The 25,834-nt window shown below is 40.7% G+C and overlaps 1 protein-coding gene across 1 annotated transcript in view; it reads right to left on the bottom strand.

Moving 5' to 3' along the window:
• Window positions 1-25,834, bottom strand: part of mtx2 (metaxin 2) — a 95,757-nt gene that overhangs the window by 67,258 nt on the left and 2,665 nt on the right. The window contains exons 2-3 of the mRNA XM_070875762.1: window positions 10,989-11,036; window positions 10,193-10,239 (exon numbers count right to left, since the gene is read on the bottom strand). Coding sequence (XP_070731863.1) covers window positions 10,193-10,239; window positions 10,989-11,036 — 95 coding nt within the window. The remainder of the gene's footprint in view (window positions 1-10,192; window positions 10,240-10,988; window positions 11,037-25,834) is intronic.

The raw sequence follows: 25,834 nt of genomic DNA, 5'->3' as shown, positions 1-25,834 counted from the left end.
CTAATCTTTGTGTCATCTGCAAATTTTATTACACTACACTCTGTCCCCTCTTCCAGGTCATCTATGTATATTGTAAACAGTTGTGGTCCCAGCACCGATCCCTGTGGCACACCACTAACCACCGATTTCCAACCCGAAAAGGACCCATTTATCCCGACTCTCTGCTTTCTGTTCGCCAGCCAATTCTCCATCCATGCTAATACATTTCCTCTGACTCCGCGAACCTTTATCTTCGTCAGTAACCTTTTGTGTGGCACCTTATCGAATGCCTTTTGGAAATCTAAATATATCACATCCATCGGTACACCTCTATCCACCATGCTCGTTATATCCTCAAAGAATTTCAGTAAATTAGTTAAACATGATTTCCCTTTCATGAATCCATGTTGCGTCTGCTTGATTGCACTATTCCTATCTAGATGTCCCGCTATTTCTTCCTTCAGGATAGCTTCAAGCATTTTCCCCACTACAGATGTTAAACTAAGCAGCCTATAGTTACCTGCCTTTTGTCTGCCCCCTTTTTTTTTTTTTTAAACAGAGGCGTTACATTAGCTGCTTTCCAATCCGCTCCCAGAGTACCTCCCCAGAGTCCAGAGAATTTTGGTAGATTATAACAAATGCATCTGCTATAACTTCCGCCATCTCTTAATACCCTGGGATGCATTTCATCAGGACCAGGGGACTTGTCTACCTTCAGTCCCAATAGCCTGTCCAGCACTACCCCCCTAGTGATAGTGATTGTCTCAAGGTCCTCCCTTCCCACATTCCTGTGACCAGCAATTTAGGACCGAGATGAGGAGAAACTTCTTCACTCAGAGAATTGTGAACCTGTGGAATTCTCTACCACAGAAAGCTGCTGAAGCCAGTTCGTTAAGATATATTCAAAAGAGAGTTAGATGTGGCACTTACGGCTAAAGGGATCAAGGATTATGGACAAAAAGCAGGAATGGGGTACTGAAGTTGAATGATCAGCTAGATCATACTGAATGGTGGTGCAGGCTCCAAGGGCCGAATGGCCTACTCCTGCACCTATTTTCTATGTTGCATGTATCCCTTTAAGAAGTGCTGGTAGCAAGCCCATCATTCTGCCATGCATACTTTAGATAGTGCATTGTTGGGAGCGACAACATCCAAAATACTAGATCGTGCGTCAATTTAGCGTTGCACGCCAATTGACATCACAATCTGGCTCATCTAAATATCTGGAGCAAGCACAGGCAACAGCAGTGCTGCCGACCTGCCCAAAATGGCAGCCGCTGCATTCCGCTATTTTTTTCTTCCAAACTGGCCTTAACTGCAGGTGCAAACGGGTTAAATTTCCCAGCCTGCGTCTATGTTAATTCTTAGAGTTATTTCAAAACTGTATGAAATAAAATGTTGACATTTTTCAAATTTGACTCGGGATAAAAACTCTGATTTTGTCATAATTACTCCAAATTAATGAAGAGAAAATGGAAAAAAAGACATCTTGGAAAATAATTATTCTTATTATAATGAGGAATTAGCATCTTTCCCTATTCCCACGCAACTACAATTCATTTGACCTGTGAAATTACCAAAGATGTTCTCCGCACAGCAGTTATTACAAGTCACAATTTAGTTTCACACTCCGGCTATGTAGTTACTGTTACCAGTTAGAGACCTCTTGGTAAACGGTTACGGTCAAAGGTGGGGAGCATACTGAATATCCAAAGTTCTTTTAACATGCATCTCTAGCCCAATGATGGTCACTATTTTCTACAATCACACAAGTTTAATATAATGACAGAAAAAGGAAAGGTACTTTACTGAAAAAATTGATAGTTCTATTAAAACATTAGCATTGCTCAGCATAACAGAAAATGAGTATTTAAAAGTATTAGAAATTAGGTTAGACTGAGTACCACAATGTAAAATTGGCAGGTATTCATAGTTTAGACTGATTTTAACATTTCCTCTGCAACAGTAATTAGGGGTATATGTATAGAATCTATTTTAGCTAGTTACCTGCTTTAGATAAAATAAATTCCCAGTTTATGCTAGGATCAAATTGCTATCAGCAATGAAGTAAACTCCTTGAAGGTCAGTGAGAAGTATGTACTTTGATTTCTTTAATTAATTTCCAATGTTAGAGTCATTTGTTTACTTTATTCATTTTCCCCAGATGCATTGAAAAGAAAATATTGAACATTATAAATATTAAAATAGAAATTCAACTATCCATGGGCCGAGCACTTTGAGATCAACCACTTTATGAAGAAGTGCCTGCTGACTATAGCAAAAACATGTAAAATATCCACTAGGGACTGCACTGTAGCACTGTAATTTGGAGGCCCAACAAAGGGACTCAATGAGTAGTATGACACCAGTACGGTGCCATGCTTTAATGAGCTTTTGACCTCACCTGTGCTGCTGTCAAAGTCCAGGCAGCATTCCCCATTTGGAGGAGGGGAAGGCATGGAGGAGGATGAAAGATCACCAAATTGGCAGGTATTCATAGTTTAGACTGATTTTAACATTTCCTCTGCAACAGTAATTAGGGGCATATGTATAGAATCTATATAAACAACTTGGAAGAAGGGACTGAGTGTAACGTAGCCAAGTTTGCTGACGATACAAAGATGGGAGGAAAAGCAATGTGTGAGGACACAAAAAATCTGCAAAAAGACATCGACAGGCTAAGTGAGTGGGCAAAAATTTGGCAGATGGAGTATCATGTTGAAAAAAAAATCAAAGAGCAAGTTATTATTTAAATGGAGAAAGATTGCAAAGTGCCGCAGTACAGCAGGACCTGGGGGTACTTGTGCATGAAACACAAAAGGATAGTATGCAGTTACAGCAAATGATCAGGAAGGCCAATAGTATCTTGGCCTTTATTGCAAAGGGGATGGAGTATAAAAGCAAGGAAGTCTTGCTACAGTTATACAGGGTATTGGTGAGGCCACACCTGGAATACTGTGTGCAGTTATGGTTTCCATATTTAAGAAAGGATATACTTGCTTTGGAGGCAGTTCAGAGAAGGTTCACTAGGTTGATTCCAGGGATGAGGGGGTGGACTTATGAGGAAAGGTTGAGTAGGTTGGGCCTCTACTCATTGGAATTCAGAAGAATGAGAGATGATCTTATCGAAACGTATAAGATTATGAGGGGGCTTGACAAGCTGGATGCAGAGAGGGCGTTTCCACTGATGAGGGAGATTAGAACTAGAAGGCATGATCTTAGAATAAGTGACCGCCCATTTAAAACAGAGATGAGGAGAAATTTTTTCTCTGAGGGTTGTTAATCTGTGGAATTCGCTGCCTCAGAGAGCTGTGGAAGCTGGACATTGAATATATTTAAGACAGAAATAGACAGTTTCTTAAACAATAAGGGGATAAGAGGTTATGGGGAGCGGGCAGGGAAGTGGAGCGGAGTCCATGATCAGATCAACCATGATCTTATTAAATGGCGGAGCAGGCTCGAGAGGCCGTATGGCCTACTCCTGTTCCTATTTCGTATGTTCTTATGAATGTTCACTGGGTAGGTGGCTAAGTAAATGATGCCTGGGAGCTCTCTTGAATGCAGGCAATGGGGGTTAATGAAATGGGACAAAGTAAGCCAAGAAAATCTAGAGGAAACTCAGAGGTATGCCTCAAAACAAATTTAAATACTTTCATATAATTTTGTACTGTAAACTGGTCGATACTGTAGGATGGAAAAAGTAATTATTTCACATTATGTTCATCTGCAAGTTTAATTTATGCACAAATATAAAGGTTAATCAAATTCAATAAAATAAAACTGTTTTCTAAAATATTTTCCTTTGCAGCTTCAGGTTACCAAAACTAAGTGTAGTTTGCTGCTCTCCAAAGCTTATTTCAGACTTTACAGTTTTACAGTCCATAATTGAACTAATATGTCTGTGGTTACAAATGAAAACCACACTGCACCATTCTTCATTTCCGAGTCAGAATAAATTCCTAATCTAGTTAGTCTAATGGCTCTATTTGCAGTTTAACACAAATTAAGATGATAATTATATTAAATACTATTTTAAACAATGTAACAGATTTCCTCAATCCTTTGAATGTAATTTACCATCTAGCTACAATCATTTTCAAAATCAATCTATTTTACACTGCTATGGACTGTACAAATGGTGTAACATAATCTTATTGTTATTCTGCATTAGCACAAATGAGGTCTACAAATGATAAATTAAGACACTGTATATTCACCAGTAATTTTAGGATTGTTATATTTGTTTTCTCATCACTCGTAGTACAAATTTACAGACTATGGTTTCTTAAGCATAAACACACTGAATTAGTCAAAGCAGATTTTTAAATTCAATTTAATTTCTGCATATAACACTGCAGGGAATGCAGCATGGTATAAATAGATTCTGTCCTTTTGAGGATTCAATGGGGAAATCTTCCAATGTATACAATTTAACACTAAAGTAAACATTTTGTTTTCTTCTGTCTATGCCACCTTAATGTTGGTAAAATGGAAGGCATCCTCTTTCAACTGACCAGCATCTGCATGCCTCTGGCCTTGACTCCATCAACCTCCCCAGCTGCCATGTCAAGCTAAATCTGCAGGGGTAGAATTTTGGCATATTGCTTAATCCAAAACTGGATTCCGTTCTCCAGTTTGTTGTGTCACCAAGTGCTTTCTTGCACTTCCACCCTTACCTCCACCAATAATACCTCTTCCCTGCTGACACCCTAATCCACATCTTTTATCACTTCAAGGTGCACTTCTGTAATGTTGTTGGAGCTGGAACCCCACCCCACCCCTTCCCCACAAATAATAATGTTTTCACAATAGCACAGCCACATTCCCATACAAAGTGACACACACCCATCACCCTCCCCCCCCCCACTCTGGCTCCCAGTGAACCAACTAAATTTCAACCTCATCCACAGCTTCATCTCACTATATCTTGGCAATCTCCAACTCTACACACAGCCTCCACTCCCGACACCAGATTATACCACGTATTCCATTCTTTCCACTTCACCATTGCTGGCTGCTCTTGATGTCTCTGCCTTCAGACTCTCCCCACCCCCACCCCCCTTTAATCCCTCCAGCTTGCTACCTCCTTCCTTTCAAAATCCTTATCTTTGAATGTGCATTAATTCTCCAACATTTCTGCTTTTTCCTCCTTTCTAGCATTCACTATTTTCCCCCTGTTTTGTAAAGTATTTTGAGATGTTGAGAAACACGAATCATTATATGCATAAAGAATCCAAACCTAAAGCATAAAGTTATAGATTTATTTCAATCAGATTTGGTTACTTTTAACTCTGTTATAAGCAGTTTTTGTTGGTCGTTCTGGGTATATGTTTAGGATTAAAAGTAGGGAGAGAGGTGGTTGTTTTATACATGAAACATCCTCCTTCCATCAGGTTTCCCTCTTAGTAAAGTAATTTTGCCAAGCCAGTGAACACTGTAGCACCATCATATTAGTGCATTTCTATCAGCTAAAAGGAAAGAACGCGCATTTATATAGCCCCTTTCACAATCTCAGGACATCCCAAAGAGCTTTACAGCCAATGAAGTACTTTTTGAAATGTAATCTGTTGTTACTGTTCTAATTACTCCACTATACTTTCAGCACCGTGATATTTAAATGGCAACTTTTCCTCACAACTTTAGTCCAAGCTCCTGTTACTGATTAAAATCAGAAATAGACTAGCAGGAAAGGAGTTTTAAGACCAGCAGCAGGAGCCTGGAGTGAAGTCAGAAGAGACTGCTGCCATTTAAATATCATAACACTGGAGAACTAGAGCAACAGCTGATAAGAAGATGTTGGTTGAAATGAGAATCGGCAGTGAGGAATCAGTGAGAAAATGGATTTCTGGATGCCAGCAACGTGAAGATGAGAATCTTGGTAGGCAGATAATTTGAATGTCAACCCTTGTCTCATACAAGAGTCATTGTTCCCAATATTTAAGGGGAGGCAGGGAGTGAGCGGGGGAACGCAGGAGGGGGAAATCAGGGGACACAGATACCGTACATCATGCAACCCACAACTTCAAAAAATGGTGGCAGGTACATAGAGGGTTCGCGTCGTGTTTCGCGTTTTTTTTTAAACCCCCGACCCTCTCCCACCTGCTGTGGGGGAAGGGGAAGGCAGTTAATGTTTTTTAGATGGAACTTTGGAGAGAGAGAAGAGGTCATCTTATACAGAGGCATGGATGATGCTTGCTTACAAACTAAAACTACAATTTTAGATTTTAAATAATATTTAACTGTTCAGTATTTTACACAAAATTCACTTTAATTCTATGGGAACAATGTGAATCACATGCCAGACCAGAGGTTGCATTTTTACACCATTGCTGGTATCTTGTGACAAATTAAATTGCCTTTGAGTGATTTCTGTAGGAAAATGACAAAGGCATCACGATTCTACCCTTTTAAAATGTGTTTCAAAAGGACTACGTTTTTGCTGTAGGCTACATATATATTTCACACTGAAGGAAAAACTCGCATTTATATAGTACCTTTCACGACCACCGGACATCTCAGTGCTTTACAGCCAATGATGAGTTTTTGGAGTGTAATGTGGGAAACGTGGCAGCCAATTTACACACGGCAAACTCCCACAAACATCAATGTGATACTCACCAGATAATCTGTTTTTGTTATGTTGATTGAGGGGTAAAATTTGGCCAGGACATCGGGGATAACTCCCCTGCTCTTCTTCAAAATAGTGCCATAGGATAATTTACGTTCACCCGAGAGAACAGACGGGGCCTCGATGTCTCATCTGAAAGACGCACCTCCAACAATGCAGCACTCCCTTAGCACTGCACTGGAGTGTCAGCCTAGATTTATGTGCTCAAGTTCCTGGACTGGGACTTGAACCTACAACCACTGAGCCACAGCTAACATTGCTGCTGCCGTAACAAAAATTAGATTTATTTTGAATTAAAAGTGTTACTGCATGCAGTATCTTTCTATATAGTAAACATCAACTGAAAGGTTAACAGTTAAACATAAAGGTAGTGCAAGGTTGTGCATTTTGGTAGGTGGCCACCTACTCCTTGGAAAATAATGTTCATAATAATATAATACTAATTTTTATTTATAGCGCCTTTAACGTAGTAAAACATCCCAAGGAGCTTCACGAAAAAATGAGAGATTAAGGGGTGAAATTGGTTGTCTGCCCATTTCTCAGCGGTATGTCCTTTCATACTGCTGGGTACCGCTGGGGCGGAGTGTGCGCGATTTGTGTCTCTTTTTTCTCAGCGGTATGCCGGGCGGAGCAGAGTGCAGCCGGCGGTATGGGGGCGGTGAATCATTTTCACTTGGGAATCTTTGCATTCCGAGTTGTGCGCACGCACATGGTGCTGTGAAGCTCTGACTTGCTGCCCCCTCCCCCCCCCCCCGCCAGCCTGAGAGAGATGTGCAGGTATGTTTGGGGAGGGGGGGGCAGGGAAAGAGAGGTCGCTGCTAGAGGCCAGGGAAAATAGAGGTCGCAGTTTGGGGAGGGGGGGGTAAAGAGAGGTTGCTGTTAGGGGCGGGGGGGGGGGATAGAAGTCGCAGCTGGGGGGGGAGCGAGATCGCTAATGGGGGGGGGGGGAAAAAGAGAGACATCGTTGCTGGAGGAGATGGCCGGGGGGGGGGAAGAGAGATCGCTGCTGCGGGGTGAGAGGAGATCTGTTCTCCCCCTCCCCCAACAGCGATCAGTTTCCTCCTGTGCCCCCGCCAAGGCGATCTGTTTTACCCAACCCCACACCCTCAGCGATCTGTTCTCCCCCCAACTCCCCACCCCAAACCCCCCAGCAGCAATTCCCCCCCTCCTGGCAGCCTTGGGGGAGGAGGGGGGCGGAGGGAAGAGATCCCCGCCACCGGGCGGGGTGGGGGCACTGTTCGCTGTAGGGGGATGGGGGAAAAGAGATTTTGTAAAAAATTTGCAGGTAAAGATGCACACCACCAACTGAAGATCGACTTAAAACCACCTTTTCAAGAGTGGTCTGCAGGGTCGGCGGTATGTCAGTGATCAATTTGCCAACTTTGGCCGGTAGGAGGTTGGTGGTGTGCATGGGCGGACCCGGCGGTACGTCGCTGATGAATTTTCCGCTGGGCTGCATGAGGTATAGGAGCAAAGCAATCTTGGAGTATAGATTCACAAATTATCAGTACAAAGCACATTAACAAAGCCAATTAAAATGCAAACATAGCACTGGGGTTCATTTCGGGAGGAATAAAATTCAAAAATAGAAAGGTTATGTTAAACTGATACGAAACCTTGGTTAGACCACACTTACGAGTACGGTGCTCAATTCTGGTCTCCTTATTACAAAAAGGATATAGAGGCACTGGAGAAGGTGCAAAAAAAGATTTACAAGGATGATACCAGAACTGAGGTTAGAACTATCAGGAAAGACTGAACAGGCGGAGACTCTTTTCTCCAGAATGTGACCTCATAGAAGTTTTTAAATTATGAAGAGGTTTAATAGGGTAGATACTAGGAAAGCTAGGGGACATAAATAGAATATAGTCACTAATAAATACAATAAGGAATTCAGGAAAAACTTATTTAATCACAGAGTGGTTAGAATGCAGAATTTGCTACACATGGAGTAGTTGAGGCGAATAATAGATACATTTATGGGGAAGCTAGGTAAGTATATGAGGGAGAAAGGAATAGAAGGATATGTTGATAGGGTTAGATGAAGCAAGATGGGATGAGGCTCGTGTGGAGCACAAACATTGGCATGGGCCTGTTGGGCCGAATGTCCTGTTTCTGTGCTGTAAATACTATGTAGTAGTTACAACTCACTATACTTTACGTGCAGTCTGAGAAGCAAATCAACATTCTAGCTCCTTTTATGTTGTTCTGTGTTTTACTCCCTGGGTTTTCATTTGTTTTAAAAAGATCCCTAGTGAAGAACTATAGTACCATCTAAAATGCATGGGCACTTTGAATTTTTCATAAGCACATAAATAAAACAAGCTGTAGCTCTTGAAGAATATTTGCAAAAATTGAAGGCTTTTGCTAAAGCCCAGAATACACTGAACAAGTTAATATATTTTTAATTAAAGGAATGCTAAAGGTGTAATTTGTAGTCGGGTATTATAACATCCTACTGATGGGAGTAATTTCTGAGGATCTTTTAGTTTGGGGGTCCTTTAACATTTTAGATTTTTATTGTAAAATTGTAACCTTGTGAAAATGTCATATGCTTAAGGAATAAGAGTACTTCTTGTCCAAGTCCAGGCTATTAGAAAAATATGCAAGAATTCATATATTTGAAATGTATGAATTAAAAAATCATGCTAATTTATAGAAGGGAAACAAATTTAGAGGCAAGTGCTATGACTGAACTTAAGCAGAAATCCCAACCAAAAACATAAGCAACTGTATGAATAATTGTACTAATACAAATTTTATAAATAAGCAACAATAAGAGGTGCAAAATAAAGTGGTATATTTAGAATCATACAGCACAGGAGGAGGCTATTTGGCCCATTGTATCTGTGCCGGCTCTTTGAAAGAGCTACCGAATTAGTCAACTCCCCGGCTCTTTCCCTATAGTCCTGCAAGTGTTTCCTTTTCAAGTATTTATCCAATTCTCTTTTGAAAGTTATTATTGAATCTGCTTCCACAGCCCTTTCAGGCAGTGAATTACAGATCATCATAATGCGCTGCATAAAAAGAAAATCTCTTCATCTTCCCTCTGGTTCATTTAATTAAGCTAATACAAAAAAAATGGTAAAGTTGCCAAAATATTAAATGTGTCAGATCTGCCAAATAAATAACCTATCCCAAAAGATTCAGCACAATTGTACCACAATTCGATACCCCACAATACTTTGTTAAAAATGACACTACAGTCATCTAGCAATGACCATCAATACCATATGAACCTTCCTTTTTATAAATGAAAAGTTATGCCACAACTTTTAGAGACCAACAATATTTAATGAACAAGAAATAGCTGCGATATGCAATACAATGTTCAAATTTGAGATCATCTTTCTTTCCGATTGATCTCCAGGTCACCACTTACTGGCATGCATTCATTTTCTCAGACATGCCTCTGAAAATTGAACAAATTTTTCAATGCAAACAAGCTTTAATGAGTTTCGTAAGTTATCATATTAGGTATTATTTTTAAAATGCATTTGGTTTTCTTTCAAACTGATAAAAGATTTTGCATCAAATCTGGTTAGTTGATCTTTAATACCAAGAACACCGTGCTTATATTCCTACCTGAACAGCAAGACACGAAGCATTGTCTGACAGCAAAATCTGTTGCCCTGCATAATGAGAAGACAAAAGTCATTTGGAAGGTAATTTTATCACCTGAATCAGACCATTAGTATACCACAATCGTTTTGCATTGCTTATTTAAAGTTAAAAAAATCTCCCAATATTGTTCTAAAAAGCTGTTTGAAGCTAATATTATAAAACATTTCAGTCTGTCAGAAGAAAGAAAGATGACAAGTTCACTGCAATAAAAATTCCTTGGTTTAGAGGACTGGGGCAGCAACCCATTAGTCTTCATTACTTTGCAGTCTTTTGACAACTGGAGCAGGCTGCTGTGCCCCAAATGGGGGCCATAACATGAGCTGATGATATATGAAGAGCTGCTAAAGGAAATCTGAACTGTCTCTGCCAATATGAAGCATTTTAAGTTATTTTTTAATGAGAGCCATGTTTGCCATAATATTTAAATATCTGATTGATCTACAAATCATTTCCCAACTGTTGGTAAACCTATCAATAGGATCTCCAAACACATCATTTTACACCTAGATGCTTACACCAGCTGATATAATGGCTCAATAATAAATCATGAAGATTAGATTTCATGAATGTCTTGTTTATGTTGACAGACAGATGTCAGTAAAAACTCTTATTATGAAATAGTGCCAAAGATTAAAACTTTCCACTACATGTTTTTATTGAATACAGTTAATTGCAAAAAAAAAGGTGACAGTCATTTACTGTGCTTGTATTGCAATACGAATTATTATACGATTTAATTCCAAAATGTAATGCCTACCCTTTAATGGTTGATATAGTGTTGCATTTTCTGGCCAAGGTTCTGCAGCTGTGAAAACATAACACATTAAATAAATACACTCATACAGGCATGGAGACCCCTTTCTGAATTTAAATGGCAAAGCTAATTTCTGAAGACAATTGTCTCCATCTGTTTGATACAATAGCATGCCACAAACTGCATCTACTTTGCTCCTGAATCCTAATTTTACACTATATTGTATGACTGAAAAGGTCACCTGATAAGGCTAAATGATGATTTCCTATAGTAACAATTATTTTATTTTTGTCATAGCACCTCCTATTTGATGTTTTCTAGCAATTAGCTTACTCATTTGACATAATACTAACTGTTTCATATCAACAATGAAAAAAGTTAATCCATTCACATGAGGACAGGTTGCAGACTAGGCTTGTATTCCCTTCCAGCATCTCTCTTTAGACCCTTAACCCATTCTGCACAGCTACAAAGTGAAGCAATCAGCCACATTCTGAGATGAGAATTGTTAGTTGGTGGATAAATCAAGAGGGGCCTTTAATAATTTTAATGTAATATTTGATTTAGATGAAGGAAGAGAGAGCTCTATATCTAAGTTTGCTGGCACAGTAAATAGTGTAGATAGGAGCAGAAAATTGCAAAGAGACATTGATAGATTAAGTGAGTTGGCAAAACTGTGACAGATGGAGTTCAATGTGGGAAAGTGTGACTTTGGACTTAAGAAAGATAGATCAGAGTATTTTCTAAATGGCGAAAAGCTCGGAACTATTGATGGGCAGAGAGATTTAGCGGTCCAAGTACAGAAAACACTATACGCTCGTAGACAGGTACAAATAATTTAAAAGGCTAATGGAATGTTGGCCTTTATCTAAAGAGGGCTGGAAAAAGGTGTGAAAGTTATGTTACAGCTGTACAGGTTAGACACCCATCTGGAGTACTGCATTCAGTCTAGACGCTGCACATCAGTAGTATAAATTGGTCTTGTTGTGGGTGCTTCACAGATTCACCAGAATGATAGCAGGGGTAAAAGGGTTAAATTATGAGGACAGGTTGCACAGACTAGGCTTGTATTCCCTTGAATATAGAGAGATTAAAAGATTTGATAGGATAGATAGAAACTATTTCATCTGGTGGAACAGTCCAGAACAAGGGTTCATAGCCATAAAATTAGAGCTAGACCATTCAGGGGTGATGTCTGAAACCGCTTCTTCACACAAAACGGTAGTGGAAATCTGTAGCGCTCTCTCCCAAAAAGCTGTTGAGGCTTGGCCAACTGACAATTTCAAAACGGATACTGTTAGAATTTTGTTAGGCAAGAGTATTAAGGGCTACGGAACCAAGATGGGTAGATGGAGCTATGATACAGATCAGCCATGATTTAATTGAAATGGTGAAATAGGTTCGCAGGACTGAATGGAATATTCTTGTTCCTTTGTAAGCAGATCTCCCATGGTACTATTCATGATATATTGAATGCTATCCTGTTTTGTAATGGCAGGAGTATTATGCCTTGTAATATTCAATGTATTATTTTTCAATTAAGGTTAAGGGGTGTTTAAGCCGGCTGTCTATTAAAAGCGAGAAAGTTTGGCTGTAAGTAAATATTCAAAGTTAGAAGTTTGGTCAAGGAAATTTGGAGATTATAATGTGATGATTAGTTTTGGGTTAGAGCAGCAAAGCTTCCAGAATTTTAAAATTGTTTTTAAAAAGTGTAACACCGGACGTGTAATGTTTGTGCGTGCTAATGCACCAGTTTTAATATATTATTAGCGGACCTCCCATGTTTTGCATCTGTAATAATGTGATACCTTCAGCAACTAACTTGTGCTGTAATTTCTAAGTGCAAAAGAATGTCATACAGCTCTCTTACCATTGAAAAGATGCTTTATAGATTGGATAAATTAAAATGGAAACAGAGGGGAAAGAATAGCTCGAATGTATTTAAGGTACAGAGCCAAAAAGCAGCTGAACTGAAAAGTCTTCAGTAGGCCTTTGAAAGCAGGAAGAGAAAGAACAAGGCGAGAAGATTTTTGAAGAAAATTTGATTGTAGGGACAAGATGGTTAAAACAGTGACAGGCAGCAGTGGAGCAAAGAGAATGGGGAACGAGAAGTGGACCAATGACAGAAAAGCAGAGGATGCCAAACCAGTGCGAGAGAACAGAAGGATAAAGGGGGTCACTAAAATAGAGAAGGGCCATGTAAACGGAGAATAAAGATCTTGAAAATTATTCAGTGGAGCACAGGGAGCTAATGGGTCCTGATGAGCACCAAGATAATGGAAATACAAGGCCTTAAGCAGCAAGAACATGAGCACTGGTGTTCTGGAGGAACTGCAACTTGGCGCATGGAAGATGTGAGGCCTGCTAGGAGAGCATTTGAGTAATCATGCAGTGAGTTAGTTAAAACATGAATAAAAGTCTCAGTGACAATAAGAATAAATCGACAGAGACTTACAAACTAAAAGGTGGAAGAAGGCAGTATGCAGTGTGATGGATATATGCGCAAATGTAATGTTATTATGGCAGTGTGGCTCTGTGGTCGTGACAGAGTACATTAGACTTGTACAATATACAAACAGTTTCATCATAAGAAGCCATACAAAATCCAAGGGAGTTCTCCTGGCGTCCTGGCCAACATTTATCCCTCAACTAACACCATAAACAGTTTGCCTGGTCATTTATCTGAATACTATTTGAGGACCTTGCTATATGCAAATTGACTGCTACATGTCCCTACATTACAGCAGTGACGACAGTTCAGAAGTACTTCATTGGCTGTGAAGTGCTTTTGGACATCCTGAGGTCACAAAAGACACTATATAAATAAACGTTACTCTTTTCTTACTTTTTATAATTCTTTTCACTAACTTATGACTGCATCTCTGATGAATGTTATGTGGAGACATTCAAGTCCTTGCATGAAGCCCAGTAGCCTCTCATATAATTCAGGTAGTGAAGCAGGGAATGGGAACCATGTTGTTCCACAATTATGCGGCTTCCTTTAATTTGATGTTAAAGCAAATCTTTTTGATGGTCAAATGATTTCTTCTCAATGGTCAGGCAATTAAAATATTAACGATTTTTAACACTTAGGATGTGAACTGTACTTCCATGGCCATCTAATTGTATGTTTTTGTCCTTCGACCAATATTTTGATTAGCTGGGTTCAAAGGCTACAAGGAATGAGATCCAGATTCAATCTTTTTGCTACAGATATGAGTTTCCCTAACAATACCACTGGCTGAAGCCAATTTTTAAAAACACATTTCCCCTGTTTGTCTAAAGTCATAAAAATATTTCCCAAATCATTACAGGACAGAAAACCTCTACTTGCTGTATTTATCATATTTGCAATTTGCTTTTCCAATCTGAGGAAAAACACCTATATTTAAAATTTACTTTATACAAATAAAAATTAATGTCAAAAAGGTTCTGACACATTCAACATAATGGGCCCAAGTTTTCACATGATTTGCGCCTGATTTTTAGGAGCAACTGGTGGAGAACGGACTATCTTAGAAATCGCAATTCTCCACATTTTTTTTTTTCTGCAGTTCTGGTCAGTTAGAACAGTTTCACCTTGGAACAGAATTCTTTCTTCAAAAGGGGGCGTGTCCAGCCACTGACGCCTGATTTCAAAGTTCCCACAGTGAAAATGTACTCCAAACTAACTTAGAATGGAGCAAGTGAAGATTTTTGTAGAACTGAAAAAACCTTGTCTACACATTAAAAAATCAGGCGCAGGTTACAAATTAGGCGTCCAGAACGAGGTGGGGGGGGGGGGGGGGGAAGGGAAGTCATTAAATTCTATAATAAATCCTTATTTATACTTATATAAATAAATCCAACTTGAATAAAAATTTATAAGCAAAGAAAAGATTAAATAAACCATCTTCCTACCTGTGTGAAAGTGCTTCAGCCAGGGAGAATGCTGCAGGAAGCCTCACAAAACGAGGGAGCCGTTCGTTCCCGCAAGGGGGGGGGGGGGGGGAAAGAGAGAGGGGGGAAAGAGAAGGCAGCCGTTCGTTCCCGGGGGGGGGGGGGGGGGGGGGGGAGGAAGCCGTTCCAGACGGCGGGCAGGGGGGGAAGGAGACAGTGAGAAGGCTGCAGGAAGCCTCAAGTTCAGCAGCCATTTCCCGACAGCAGTGGGGGGGGGGGGGAAAGAGGCCCTCGGGAAACAGCTGCCTCAACTTTGTGGCTTCCTGCAGCCTTCTCACTGCTGCAAGAAGCCTCAGTGCTGATGGCAATGTGCTTTTATTAAAAAATGTTCAAAAATTAAACAGCTACAAAGAACTACAAAAATGTCCGAGTGCCAATGTTTCCTTCACACTGCGCGTGCGCAAACGCTCCAACGCACACGCGCAGGGTTGCCGGCAGGAAAAAAAACTAATTTAAATGGTACTCGCCCCCTCCCACTTACAAAATCGTCGCGAGTGATAGGCTCCACCCCCCCTGGGCGCCGCGCCAAGCAGACATGGAGCTGCAGGGCGCTCCAGAATCACACGTTTTTTTTCCGGCGCCCGTTTTTTATCGTGTGGAAACTTGGGGCCAATAAAGCGCATAAATAAATAAAGACACAATACTTCTAGATAACACCCCCACCCTTACAACAGTGAACAATAAAAAATGGGGAAATACTTTCCAAGGAAGGTTAGAATTCCAGAATTTAGTAGAATAATTGCCTTGTACAAATTTGCGATTAGCAATGCAAAAATTTCTATAATACATAAGTGATAAATATTGTGAGCTTCTACATTTCAAAGCATATAAACAAAATTAGGATCACTAAAAACTTTCATTACGCACTCTTTCAACAGCAATAGAAAACGAGAAACAGCAACAAAATACATTTTGTCTAAAAAAATTATTATTTTTTTAAATGCTGGATTAATGCTAAATGTAATTCAGTAATCCATGATCTGCTAGACTTAAAAACAATTCTAAAAACAGTATGGCTTACATTTTAATGACCACTACACAATGCTATTCACATTATCTTTCAGGTAAAGAATAAAGCAAAACCATGCCTCTATTTATTGTAATGCCTTTAGATGTTATATTTGCAGAAGAATTTCAAATATAGATTTTGTAAAACCTAAAAGTAAAGCTTTAATTCAAAAAGAGTTCCAAGTTTTAACATCAGCCAGTAATCTTCTGCTGTATTTGAACCTTCTGTCTGACAGACTGTTCAGGGCCAATAAATAATAGAACAGTAAATATCACAGTTGACAGCTACAGCTGCGGTTTTCAGGCTAAAATAACAGTCTTATACAGAACATACATTTAAAAAATACTGAACACGATGCAAAATTTCTTATATCACCAAACACTAAAATTACATGTAGCTTAACAACACACGCCTGTTTTCTTCTATCAGTGATTTATGATTCAAAAATCTCCACTAAAATCAAACCTAGTTTATCCTTGGGCTACACATTTCCGTAGCATATGGATTACAGTTTGCAGCTGACCACATCTACCATCAGAGCATAAAAAGAGATTTCCCCAAGGTCTTCTGCTCACCAACAGAGGTCTCTATAACATTTCAAGATCTGATTTTGTAATGTATAATTTAAGTCTTTGTTTTTGCCCACTATAGCATTAAAAAAAAGTTAATTTCCCTTACAGTCTCCCATTCTGTAAAGAAGGCACTGCGCTCAGGCATAGTTCCACATAAGCAGAGGCAGCCCTCCACTACTTTACCAATGTGCCTATTCTTCATACGTGAGCCCAGACAGTGAATTTCAGCAGGCTATTCAGCTGCATAGAGTATCACAGCCAAGACAGATATCCATACATGCCCATTTTCCAGCATACGGGCTCACTGGATAGCGACAAGGGCCTGGCTGATTTGCTAGGTATATATAAACATTTAACATGGTCACTCACACATGTACATACATGCACTGAATTATGCAAGACTCCTGTTCATCTGTTCCCTTTGCTATTTGATTAATAATAGGGAGCTAAATAACTAATCAAAGTAATAATGCCAATAGCCAGAACATCTTACAAGGCCTATAATTCCTTTTGGGTACAACTTATTCTTTGTAACTTCCTCAGTGGGTAAGCACACTGCCTGAATCGCTGCTCTGTCCCTAGGGTTGTCAATCTCAGTTCAGGGGACAAGTGGAACCTATTTGTGCCATATAAGCGTTGCTGCTTTCACATGAGTAGCCACTGTTGGAGAACTGAAAATAAAAAGATACATCTACAAAAAAAAAACTGGCCTAGCCGGTTAAGCTAATGGGCAGCCGAGATATATAAAGCAACAAAGTCTCAGATTTTATCTTCAATCTTTGCCGAGTTAGCTGATCTTTGATGTAATGGAGTGGCAGTAGGGATGCTACAACTCATCGAGCACCCTAGATTAGGGAGGGGAGGAAAAATAAACTCACATCAGTGTTATTGCTTCTGCTCCATATGCAGCAACCATTGCAGGAAGTCTATGTGTATGGACATTGGGCAAGGACAGGAATGGTTGGGGTGATTCCTCCGGTGGTGGACACTTAGATTCAGACATGTAGAGCAGCTACGTGGTTGTGATACCAGAGGATAACATGGAACTGTATACGGGCAAGAACTGATACCTTCATGGGAAAAGGAAAGTACAGATTTAAAAGTTTGAAAAAGGAGAAAATGCTAAAGCAAACTATTTGATAAGATTTATTTTTTCCAGCAACATATTTTATGCACAGATGACAACTGGCAATCACTGATGCTATGCAAATCTTTGTAACTTTCAGCAATCACAGATTACATTAACAGCCCTTGAAACTTCAGGGAGATCAATAAATAAACTATTGGAACGCATCTGTTGTAACACCACTTTTTAAAAAGGGAGGGAGAGAGAAAGCGGGTAATTATAGACCAGTTAGCCTGACATCAGTAGTGGGGAAAATGTTGGAATCAATTATTAAGGATGAAATAGCAGCACATTTGGAAAGCAGTGACAGGATCAGTCCAAGTCAGCATGGATTTATGAAGGGGAAATCATGCTTGACAAATCTTCTGGAATTTTTTTGAGGATGTAACTAGTAGAGTTGTCAAGGGAGAACCAGTGGATGTGGTGTATTTGGACTTTCGACAAGGTCCCACACAAGAGATTGGTGTGCAAAATCAAAGCACATGGTATTGGGGGTAATGTACTGATGTGGATAGAAAACTGGTTGGCAGACAGGAAGCAGAGAGTCAGGATAAACGGGTCCTTTTTAGAGTGGCAGGTGCTGGGACCCCAGCTCTTTACAATATACATCAATGATTTAGATGAAGGAATTGAGGGTAATATCTCCAAGTTTGCAGATGACAATAAACTAGGTGGCAGTGAGGGGGACGCTAAGAGGCTGCAGGGTGACTTGGACAGGTTAGGTGAGTGGGCAAATGCATGGCAGATGCAGTATAATGTGGATAAATGTGAGGTTATCCACTTTGGGGGCAAAAACGCAAAGACAGAATATTATCTGAATGGCAGCAGATTAGGAAAAGGGGAGGTGCAACGAGACCTGGGTGTCATGGTGCATCAGTCATTGAAAGGCGGCAAATGATATGTTGGCCTTCATAGCTAGGGGAATTGAGCATAGAAGCAGGGAGATCTTACTGCAGTTGTACAGAGCCTTGGTGAGGCCTCACCTGGAATATTGTGTTCAGTTTTGGTCTCCTAATCTGAGGAAGGACGTTCTTGCAATTGAGGGAGTGCAGCGAAGGTTCACCAGACTGATTCTAGGGATGACTGGACTGACATATGAGGAGAGACTGGATCAACTGGGCCTTTATACACTGGAATTTAGAAGGATGAGAGGGGATCTCATAGAAACGTATAAGATTCTGACGGGACTGGACAGGTTAGATGTGTCCAGAACCAGGGGACACAGTCTTAGGATAAGCGGTAGGCCATTTAGGACTGAGAAGAGGAGAAATTTCTTCACTCAGAGTTGTTAATCTGTGGAATTCCCTGCCGCAGAGAGTTGTTGATGCCAGTTCATTGGATATATTCAAGAGGGAGTTAGATATGGCCCTTACGGCTAAGGGGATCAAGGGATATGGAGAGAAAGCAGGAAAGGGGTACTGAGGGAATGATCAGCCATGATCTTATTGAATGGTGGTGCACGCTCGATGGGCCGAATGGCCTACTCCTGCACCTATTTTCTATGTTTCTATGTTCCCTGGTCACAGAAGCTGGAGTTACTCAAGACATCAGAAAACAGATAGTGCATGCAGTGGGCCTTCTCAAACTGAGTTTGAATCTATCTCAAAATCCCAGTCCAATGGGATGAAAATCTCCTACAAGATTCCCAAGTTAAATTAGTTAAGGGAGCGACAACCTAGTTCCTAGTATGCATTGTTCACAGCATAAAACTATCCATATCGAGTGTAATGTAGCCAAGTTTGCTGACGATATAAAGATGCGAGAGAAAAAAAATCTGCAAAGGGACATAGACAGGCTAAATGAGTGAGCAAAAATTTGGCAGATGGAGTATAATGTTGGAAAGTGTGAGGTTATGCACTTCGGCAGAAAAAAAATCAAAGAGCAAGTTATTATTTAAATGGAGAAAGATTGCAAAGTGCCGCAGTATAGCAGGACCTGGGGGTACTTGTGCATGAAACACAAAAGGATAGTATGCAGTTACAGCAAATGATCAGGAAGGTCAATGGAATCTTGGCCTTTATTGCAAAGGGGATGGCGTATAAAAGCAGGGAAGTCTTACCACAGCTATATAAGGCAGTGAATACTGCGTGCAGGTTTGGTTTCCATATTTACGAAAGGATATACTTGCTTTGGAGGCAGTTCAGAGAAGGTTCATTGGGTTGATTCCAGAGATGAGGGGGTTGACTTATGAGGAAAGGTTGAGTAGGTTGGGCCTCTACTCATTGGAATTCAGAAGAATGAGAGGTGATCTTATCGAAACGTATAAGATTATGAGAGGGGTTGACAAGGTGGATGCAGAGAGGATGTTTCCACTGATTTCAAAGAGCCGGTACAGGCACGATGGGCCTCCTTCTATGCTGTAAGCTTCTATGATTCTACAGGAGATTGATAATTACATTCTATGCATGGGCAACAAGTGGGTTGCATAACGTCATGCATTGCACAGAAATGCTGCTATCACCGAGTTGGCACTGCCAATAGATTGCAGCAGTGAACTGTGATGAAGTGTTTCTTTTAAGGGACTGAAGTGATTATTTTACATGCAGCCCAGAATTAAAGGTACAATCAATCCATGGCTTCAGTTCCCTTGGGTTGGGAAGGGAAGTCAACGGCTGGGAATTTCCTTGGAGCTGCTTCCACTCTGCTGGTGTAACTTTGCCAGAAGAGCAGTGAAAACATTATTTACACACGGAGCGGGACACGCTGTAAGGAAATTCTTGGACAAAGACAGAAAAAATCGTCTCTCGTCTTTACTCAGCAATCCCTGCTGGAACTATGCTTGTGTGGGCATCAAGTGACAACAAAACCTGGCTGGGCAGCAAACCCTACCTCCTTCAGTTAAATAGCCTGTTGAGAATCATTGTTTAGGCTTACACAAGATTGGTTCCTGGACAAACGTACTAGGTGACTGGCACACATGGAATGGAGGCCAACTTCTATATCATCACTCACGTCCCCTACATTCTGCAATTTCTCCCTGTACTGTTCCTTAGTTGCCCTCCATGAAGCTGACCACCTAATCCCTTTGATTACTCTTGATGCAGCTCTAATTATTCAACTTCTTCTTGGGCCTATTTTTGGTGTGATGGAAGCAGAGCTTTCATTCTGTGTCAATTATATATATATATATATATTTTAACCTGATTTTACATATGCGTGGTAAAGATTTTAAAAATTATGGGCTCAAAATTGGCCCCTGCAGATTTTTGCCACACTCACTAGAGTTGCGCCGCTTTTGTAGGATGAAAAGGACGCCGAAAAAATGTCCTCCGATTCTGACCGCTGTGTTGCCTCTCCCAGGGCTTGCCGCATTGTGGCCAGTCGATTGGGGGCGGGGGGAGGGGGTGCTGAGCTAGGGCCCTGCGCCAGAAACAGACTGGAGTGTGCGCACATGCGCGGTAGCTCCTGCCCCCAGCCTCTCAGTGTGCGTGCTGCAGCGTGGGTCCCAATGCGTCCCGCCCCTATCCCAGGCCGAGTGGCCTACCACACAGGCCAGCCCGCTGCAGGAGAAAATGCCTCGTTCGGACCTGACATCGAGATTGTGTGGCTGCAATGGCATGTTGTAGTAAGTTTATAATTAAGTACATAACTTCCTAAGTATTGCAGAATACAGGAAGCAGTTAGTTGGTGTTTGGTTATTTTAAAATGCAATTTTAATTACGACTGGCACTATGCAGCTCTCCACTTTGAAGCCAGCTTGAAAGCTCCAGTTCAGTATTTTATCTTTTGGGCTTTCTTTGAATAGCATTGCTGTTTGCTGCTCATTATGTTAATGTTTGCTAAGATTTGTTGTGGCAAGTAATGATTTGTTGGCACAAGCAATGATGTGCTGCCACCAAGAAACGGTCATATCCTCTCCATTTGGGACTTTTTGCAGAATTATAGTAGTGGGGCAGAAATCACACTGCACACGGTAAAGGCTGAAGTCCATGGGGGCTTGCTGCGGGATCATCATTATGCCGAATCAATTTCTTTAATTAGTTTTGAGATTAGGGCAATTTAATTCAACTATCTTTTACTTATTTTTGTAGTTTAAGCTCCCATGAATGCTTCTGTTGTATAGTAAATTAACTTTGCAAAGTTTGTCATATGATGTTCTGTACAGCTGTTTGATCCTATTCACATTCTTTAATCAAGTCATTAACTTCTGCTGGCCTCCGATGTACATACCTGCGCTGATTTCTTAGCTCTCCGCAAGGGTTTTCTGTGCGGCCACAAGTTAGTTTGGAGTCATTATTAGCTATCCAAAGTGGCCAAAATGGGCGAAGGTGGCTGGTAACGCCCCCCTTTGAAAAAAAAACATTAAAAATTCTAACTAACTCACTTACACTGGCGCAAATGTGAAAAATGGGGATTTTTAAGATACTCCAGAAAAATCAAGTTGCTCCAAAAAAAAAAAAGTGCAACTCCTGGCCGATTTTGAGTCCAATGAGTTCAACTGGAAGATGCCTTTCTTATTAAACTTCAAAATGGATACCTGTAAGGCTGGTTGCAGGAAAACTGGTCTGAGACCCAGAAAGTGTGTGCCAAAATGGTCAACAGTATGCCATGCAAGTTCTTTGCATAATGTCTTTGGTCTTGGATGATGAAACACGACTTCCAAGACCAGACAATTGTACAACAGTTGAAGGTTTTTTCTATATTTAGTTCAGTTTCAAGTGAGTCTAATGTGACTCGTAGGATGTGGATGTTGCTGGTAAGGTCAGTATTTATTACCCATCCCTAGTTGCTGCAATTGTAGCAGTTCGGTACAGCTGAGTGATTTTCTCGGTAAGGATGGAAAGTTTCCTTCCCTAAAAAAGAACATTAATGAACCAGCTGGATTTTTTTAATAACAATCCAACAGCTTCATGGTCACTTTTACTGATATCAGCTTTTTATTGCCAGATAGTTTTTATATAAACTGAATTCAAATTCTCAAATTGCCATTTGAACTCATGTTCTCTGGATTATTAGTCCAAACATCTGATTATTGGATTGTGTGACAATTACATTCTAAAGAAGCTATTTTAAATTCTTCTGATTTACTATCAGTACCTTGTGTTTTTCTGCTTCAGTACAACTATCTTTCTTGTAAATAAATGTGATTGAGTTTTGGCCTGAACCAAATAGTCTGACAGAATGATAATTACCTTTTGGGGTAAAAAGGGAAATGCGGTGAACTCAATTAACAGATCGAGCCACTTAAGTACCCTTTTATTGGTTGCCATGGCTTGTTACGATAGTCAGATTCAAAATGATGAGCTGTCATGCACGTATCTTAACAAAGCATACTAACTGTGTATTCAGTTAGTTTGACTCAAGCCACAGTTTGAAAGGTTGTTTGACCCACCATGCAACATGTGTATCAAAATAAAACTTGCCACAGGAATCTGAACTGCAGTTTCTTTTTTTAATTGCTTTTATGTAGTCACTAGATTAAAAAGGAACAGCCACCAACTAAAATAGAAAAATTACATGATTTTTCACACATTACTCTCCCCTACTGAACATGATACGCATGTGTACTGTCAAAGCATTACTTGAGGATTGAAACTGCAATTATTCCTGATGTGACAGTAAGCTGGCCTTCCAAAATGACAATCATATTGTATCCTTGTAGGACAATGTTTCATCACAACAGACATGTGTTTTTGTCATGAGTCAACTGTAACTGCACTAAGGGACCATGATCAGAACATCCTATAATTCCCTAACCCTAAATGCAGTTTGATACAAATATGATTGTAGCATCTGCAGCACCCAAACAGCATAAATAATCTTTGTCAATTAGAATATAATCCATTTCTCATGATAACAGCTTACAACTTGGATAAATGATGAGTTGCTCTTCCCCAAGATCATTTATTTGATTCAGTACAACATCACTGCATCTGTCTGAATCATCAGTATGAACTATGTAGGCATGAGAATGATCAGGACAAGCTAGTATGGGGTTTGCACACAGGGCATCTTTCAGTCTTTCAAAAGCAAGTTATGCCTCAACAGGCAAGATCACTTGATTTGGCTCTTCTTTTCAGATTAAGTCATTTAATACCATGGCTACAATTGTGATACCAGCTGGACAACCCGAGTTATGCCCATTGTTGTTTCTTGGCAATGGCATGGACCGAATATGCAACAACTTGCATTTATACAAGCGCAGTTAACAGAGTAAAACATACCAAGGCGCTTCACAGGAGTGTTCTAACAAAAAGACAGCGAATCACATAAGGAGGTACAAGGACAGATAACCAAAAGCTTGGTCAAAGAGATAGGTTTTAAGGAGCGTCTTAAAAGGAGGTGTGAGGTAATGCATTCGGGAAGGGCTAACAAGGCAAGGGAATAGACAATAAATGGTAGGATACTGAGAAGTGTAAAGAAACAGAGGGACCTTGTAGTGCATGTCCACAGATCCCTGAAGGTAGTTGGACAGGTAGACAAGGTGGCTAAGGCGGCATAGAAACATAGGAACATAGAAAATAGGTGCAGGAGTAGGCCATTTGGCCCATCGAGCCTGTACCGCCATTCAATAAGATCATGGCTGAACATTCCCTCAGTACCCCATTCCTGCTTTCTCTCCATACCCCTTGATCCCCTTAACCGCAAGGACCATATCTAACTCCCTCTTGAATATATCCAATGAACTGGCATCAACAATTCTCTGCGGCAAGGAATTCCATAGGTTAACAATTCTGAGTGAAGAAGTTTCTCCTCATTTCAGTCCTAAATGGCCTACCCCTTATCCTAAGACTATGTCCCCTGATTCTGGACTTTCCCAACATCGGGAACATTCTTCCCGCATCTAACCGGTCCAGTCCTGTCAGAATCTTATACGTTTCTATAAGATCCCCTCTCATCCTTCTAAACTCCAGTGAATAAAGGCCCAGTTGATACAGTCTCTCCTCATATGACAGTTCAGCCATCCCTGGAATCAGTCTGGTGAACCTTTGCTGCACTCCCTCAATAGCAAGAACGTCCTTTCTCAGATTAGGAGACCAAAACTGAACACAATATTCCAGGTGAGGCCTCACCAAGGCTCTGTACAATTGCAGTAAGACCTCCCTGCTCCTATACTCCAATCCCCTAGTTATAAAGGCCAATATACCATTTGCCTTCTTCACCGCCTGCTGTGCCCGCATGCCCACTTTCAGTGACTGATGAACCATGACACCCAGGTCTCGTTGCACCTCCCCTTTTCCTAATCTGCCACTATTCAGATAATATTCTGCCTTCGAGTTTTTGCCCCCAAATGTACAACCTCACATTTATCCACATTATACTGCATCTGCCATGCATTTGCCCACTCACCTAACCTGTTCAAGTCACCCTGCAGCCTCTTAGCTTCCCCCTCACAGCTCACACCGCCACCCAGTTTAGTGTCATCCGCAAACTTGGAGATATTACACTCAATTCCTTCATCTAAATTGTTAATGTATATTGTAAAGAGCTAGGGTCCCAACACTGAGCCCCGCGGCACTCCACTAGTCACTGCCTGCCCTTCTGAAAAGGACCCGTTTAGCCCGACTCTCTTGCTTCCTGTCTGCCAACCAGTTCTCTATCCACGTCAGTGCATTACCCCCAATACTTTTGATTTTTGCACACCAATTTCTTGTGCGGGACCTTGTCAAAAGCCTTTTGAAAGTCCAAATACACCACATCCACTGGTTCTCCCTGGTCCACTCTGCTAGTTGCATCCTCAAAAAATTCCAGAAGATTCGTCAAGCATGATTTCCCTTTCATGCTGACTTGGTCCGATCCTGTCACTGCTTTCCAAATGCGCTGCTATTTCATCCTTAATAACTGATTCCAACATTTTCCCCACTACTGATGTCAGGCTAACCGGTGGTCTATATTTACCCGTTTTCTCTCTCCCTCTTTTTTTTTAAAAAAGTGGTGTTTCATTAGCTACCCTCCAGTCCAATGGAACTGATCCAGAGTCGATAGAATGTTGGAAAATGATCACCAATGCATCCACTATTTCTAGAGCCACTTCCTTAAGTACGCTGGGATGTATACTATCCGGCCCCGGGGATTTATCGGCCTTCAATCCCATCAATTTCCCCAACACAATTTCCCACCTAATAAGGATATCCTTCAGTTCCTCCTGCTCACTAGATCCACTGTCCCCTAGTACATTCGGAAGGTTATTTGTGTCTTCCTTCGTGAAGACAGAACCGAAGTATTTGTTCAATTGGTCTGCCATTTCTTTGCTCCCCATTAT

Source organism: Pristiophorus japonicus, chromosome 3 (genome assembly GCF_044704955.1).
Source record: "Pristiophorus japonicus isolate sPriJap1 chromosome 3, sPriJap1.hap1, whole genome shotgun sequence".
Classification (NCBI taxonomy): domain Eukaryota; kingdom Metazoa; phylum Chordata; class Chondrichthyes; family Pristiophoridae; genus Pristiophorus; species Pristiophorus japonicus.
The sequence above is the reverse complement of the archived record's forward strand: the minus strand, read 5'-3'. Positions and strand labels throughout refer to the sequence as shown.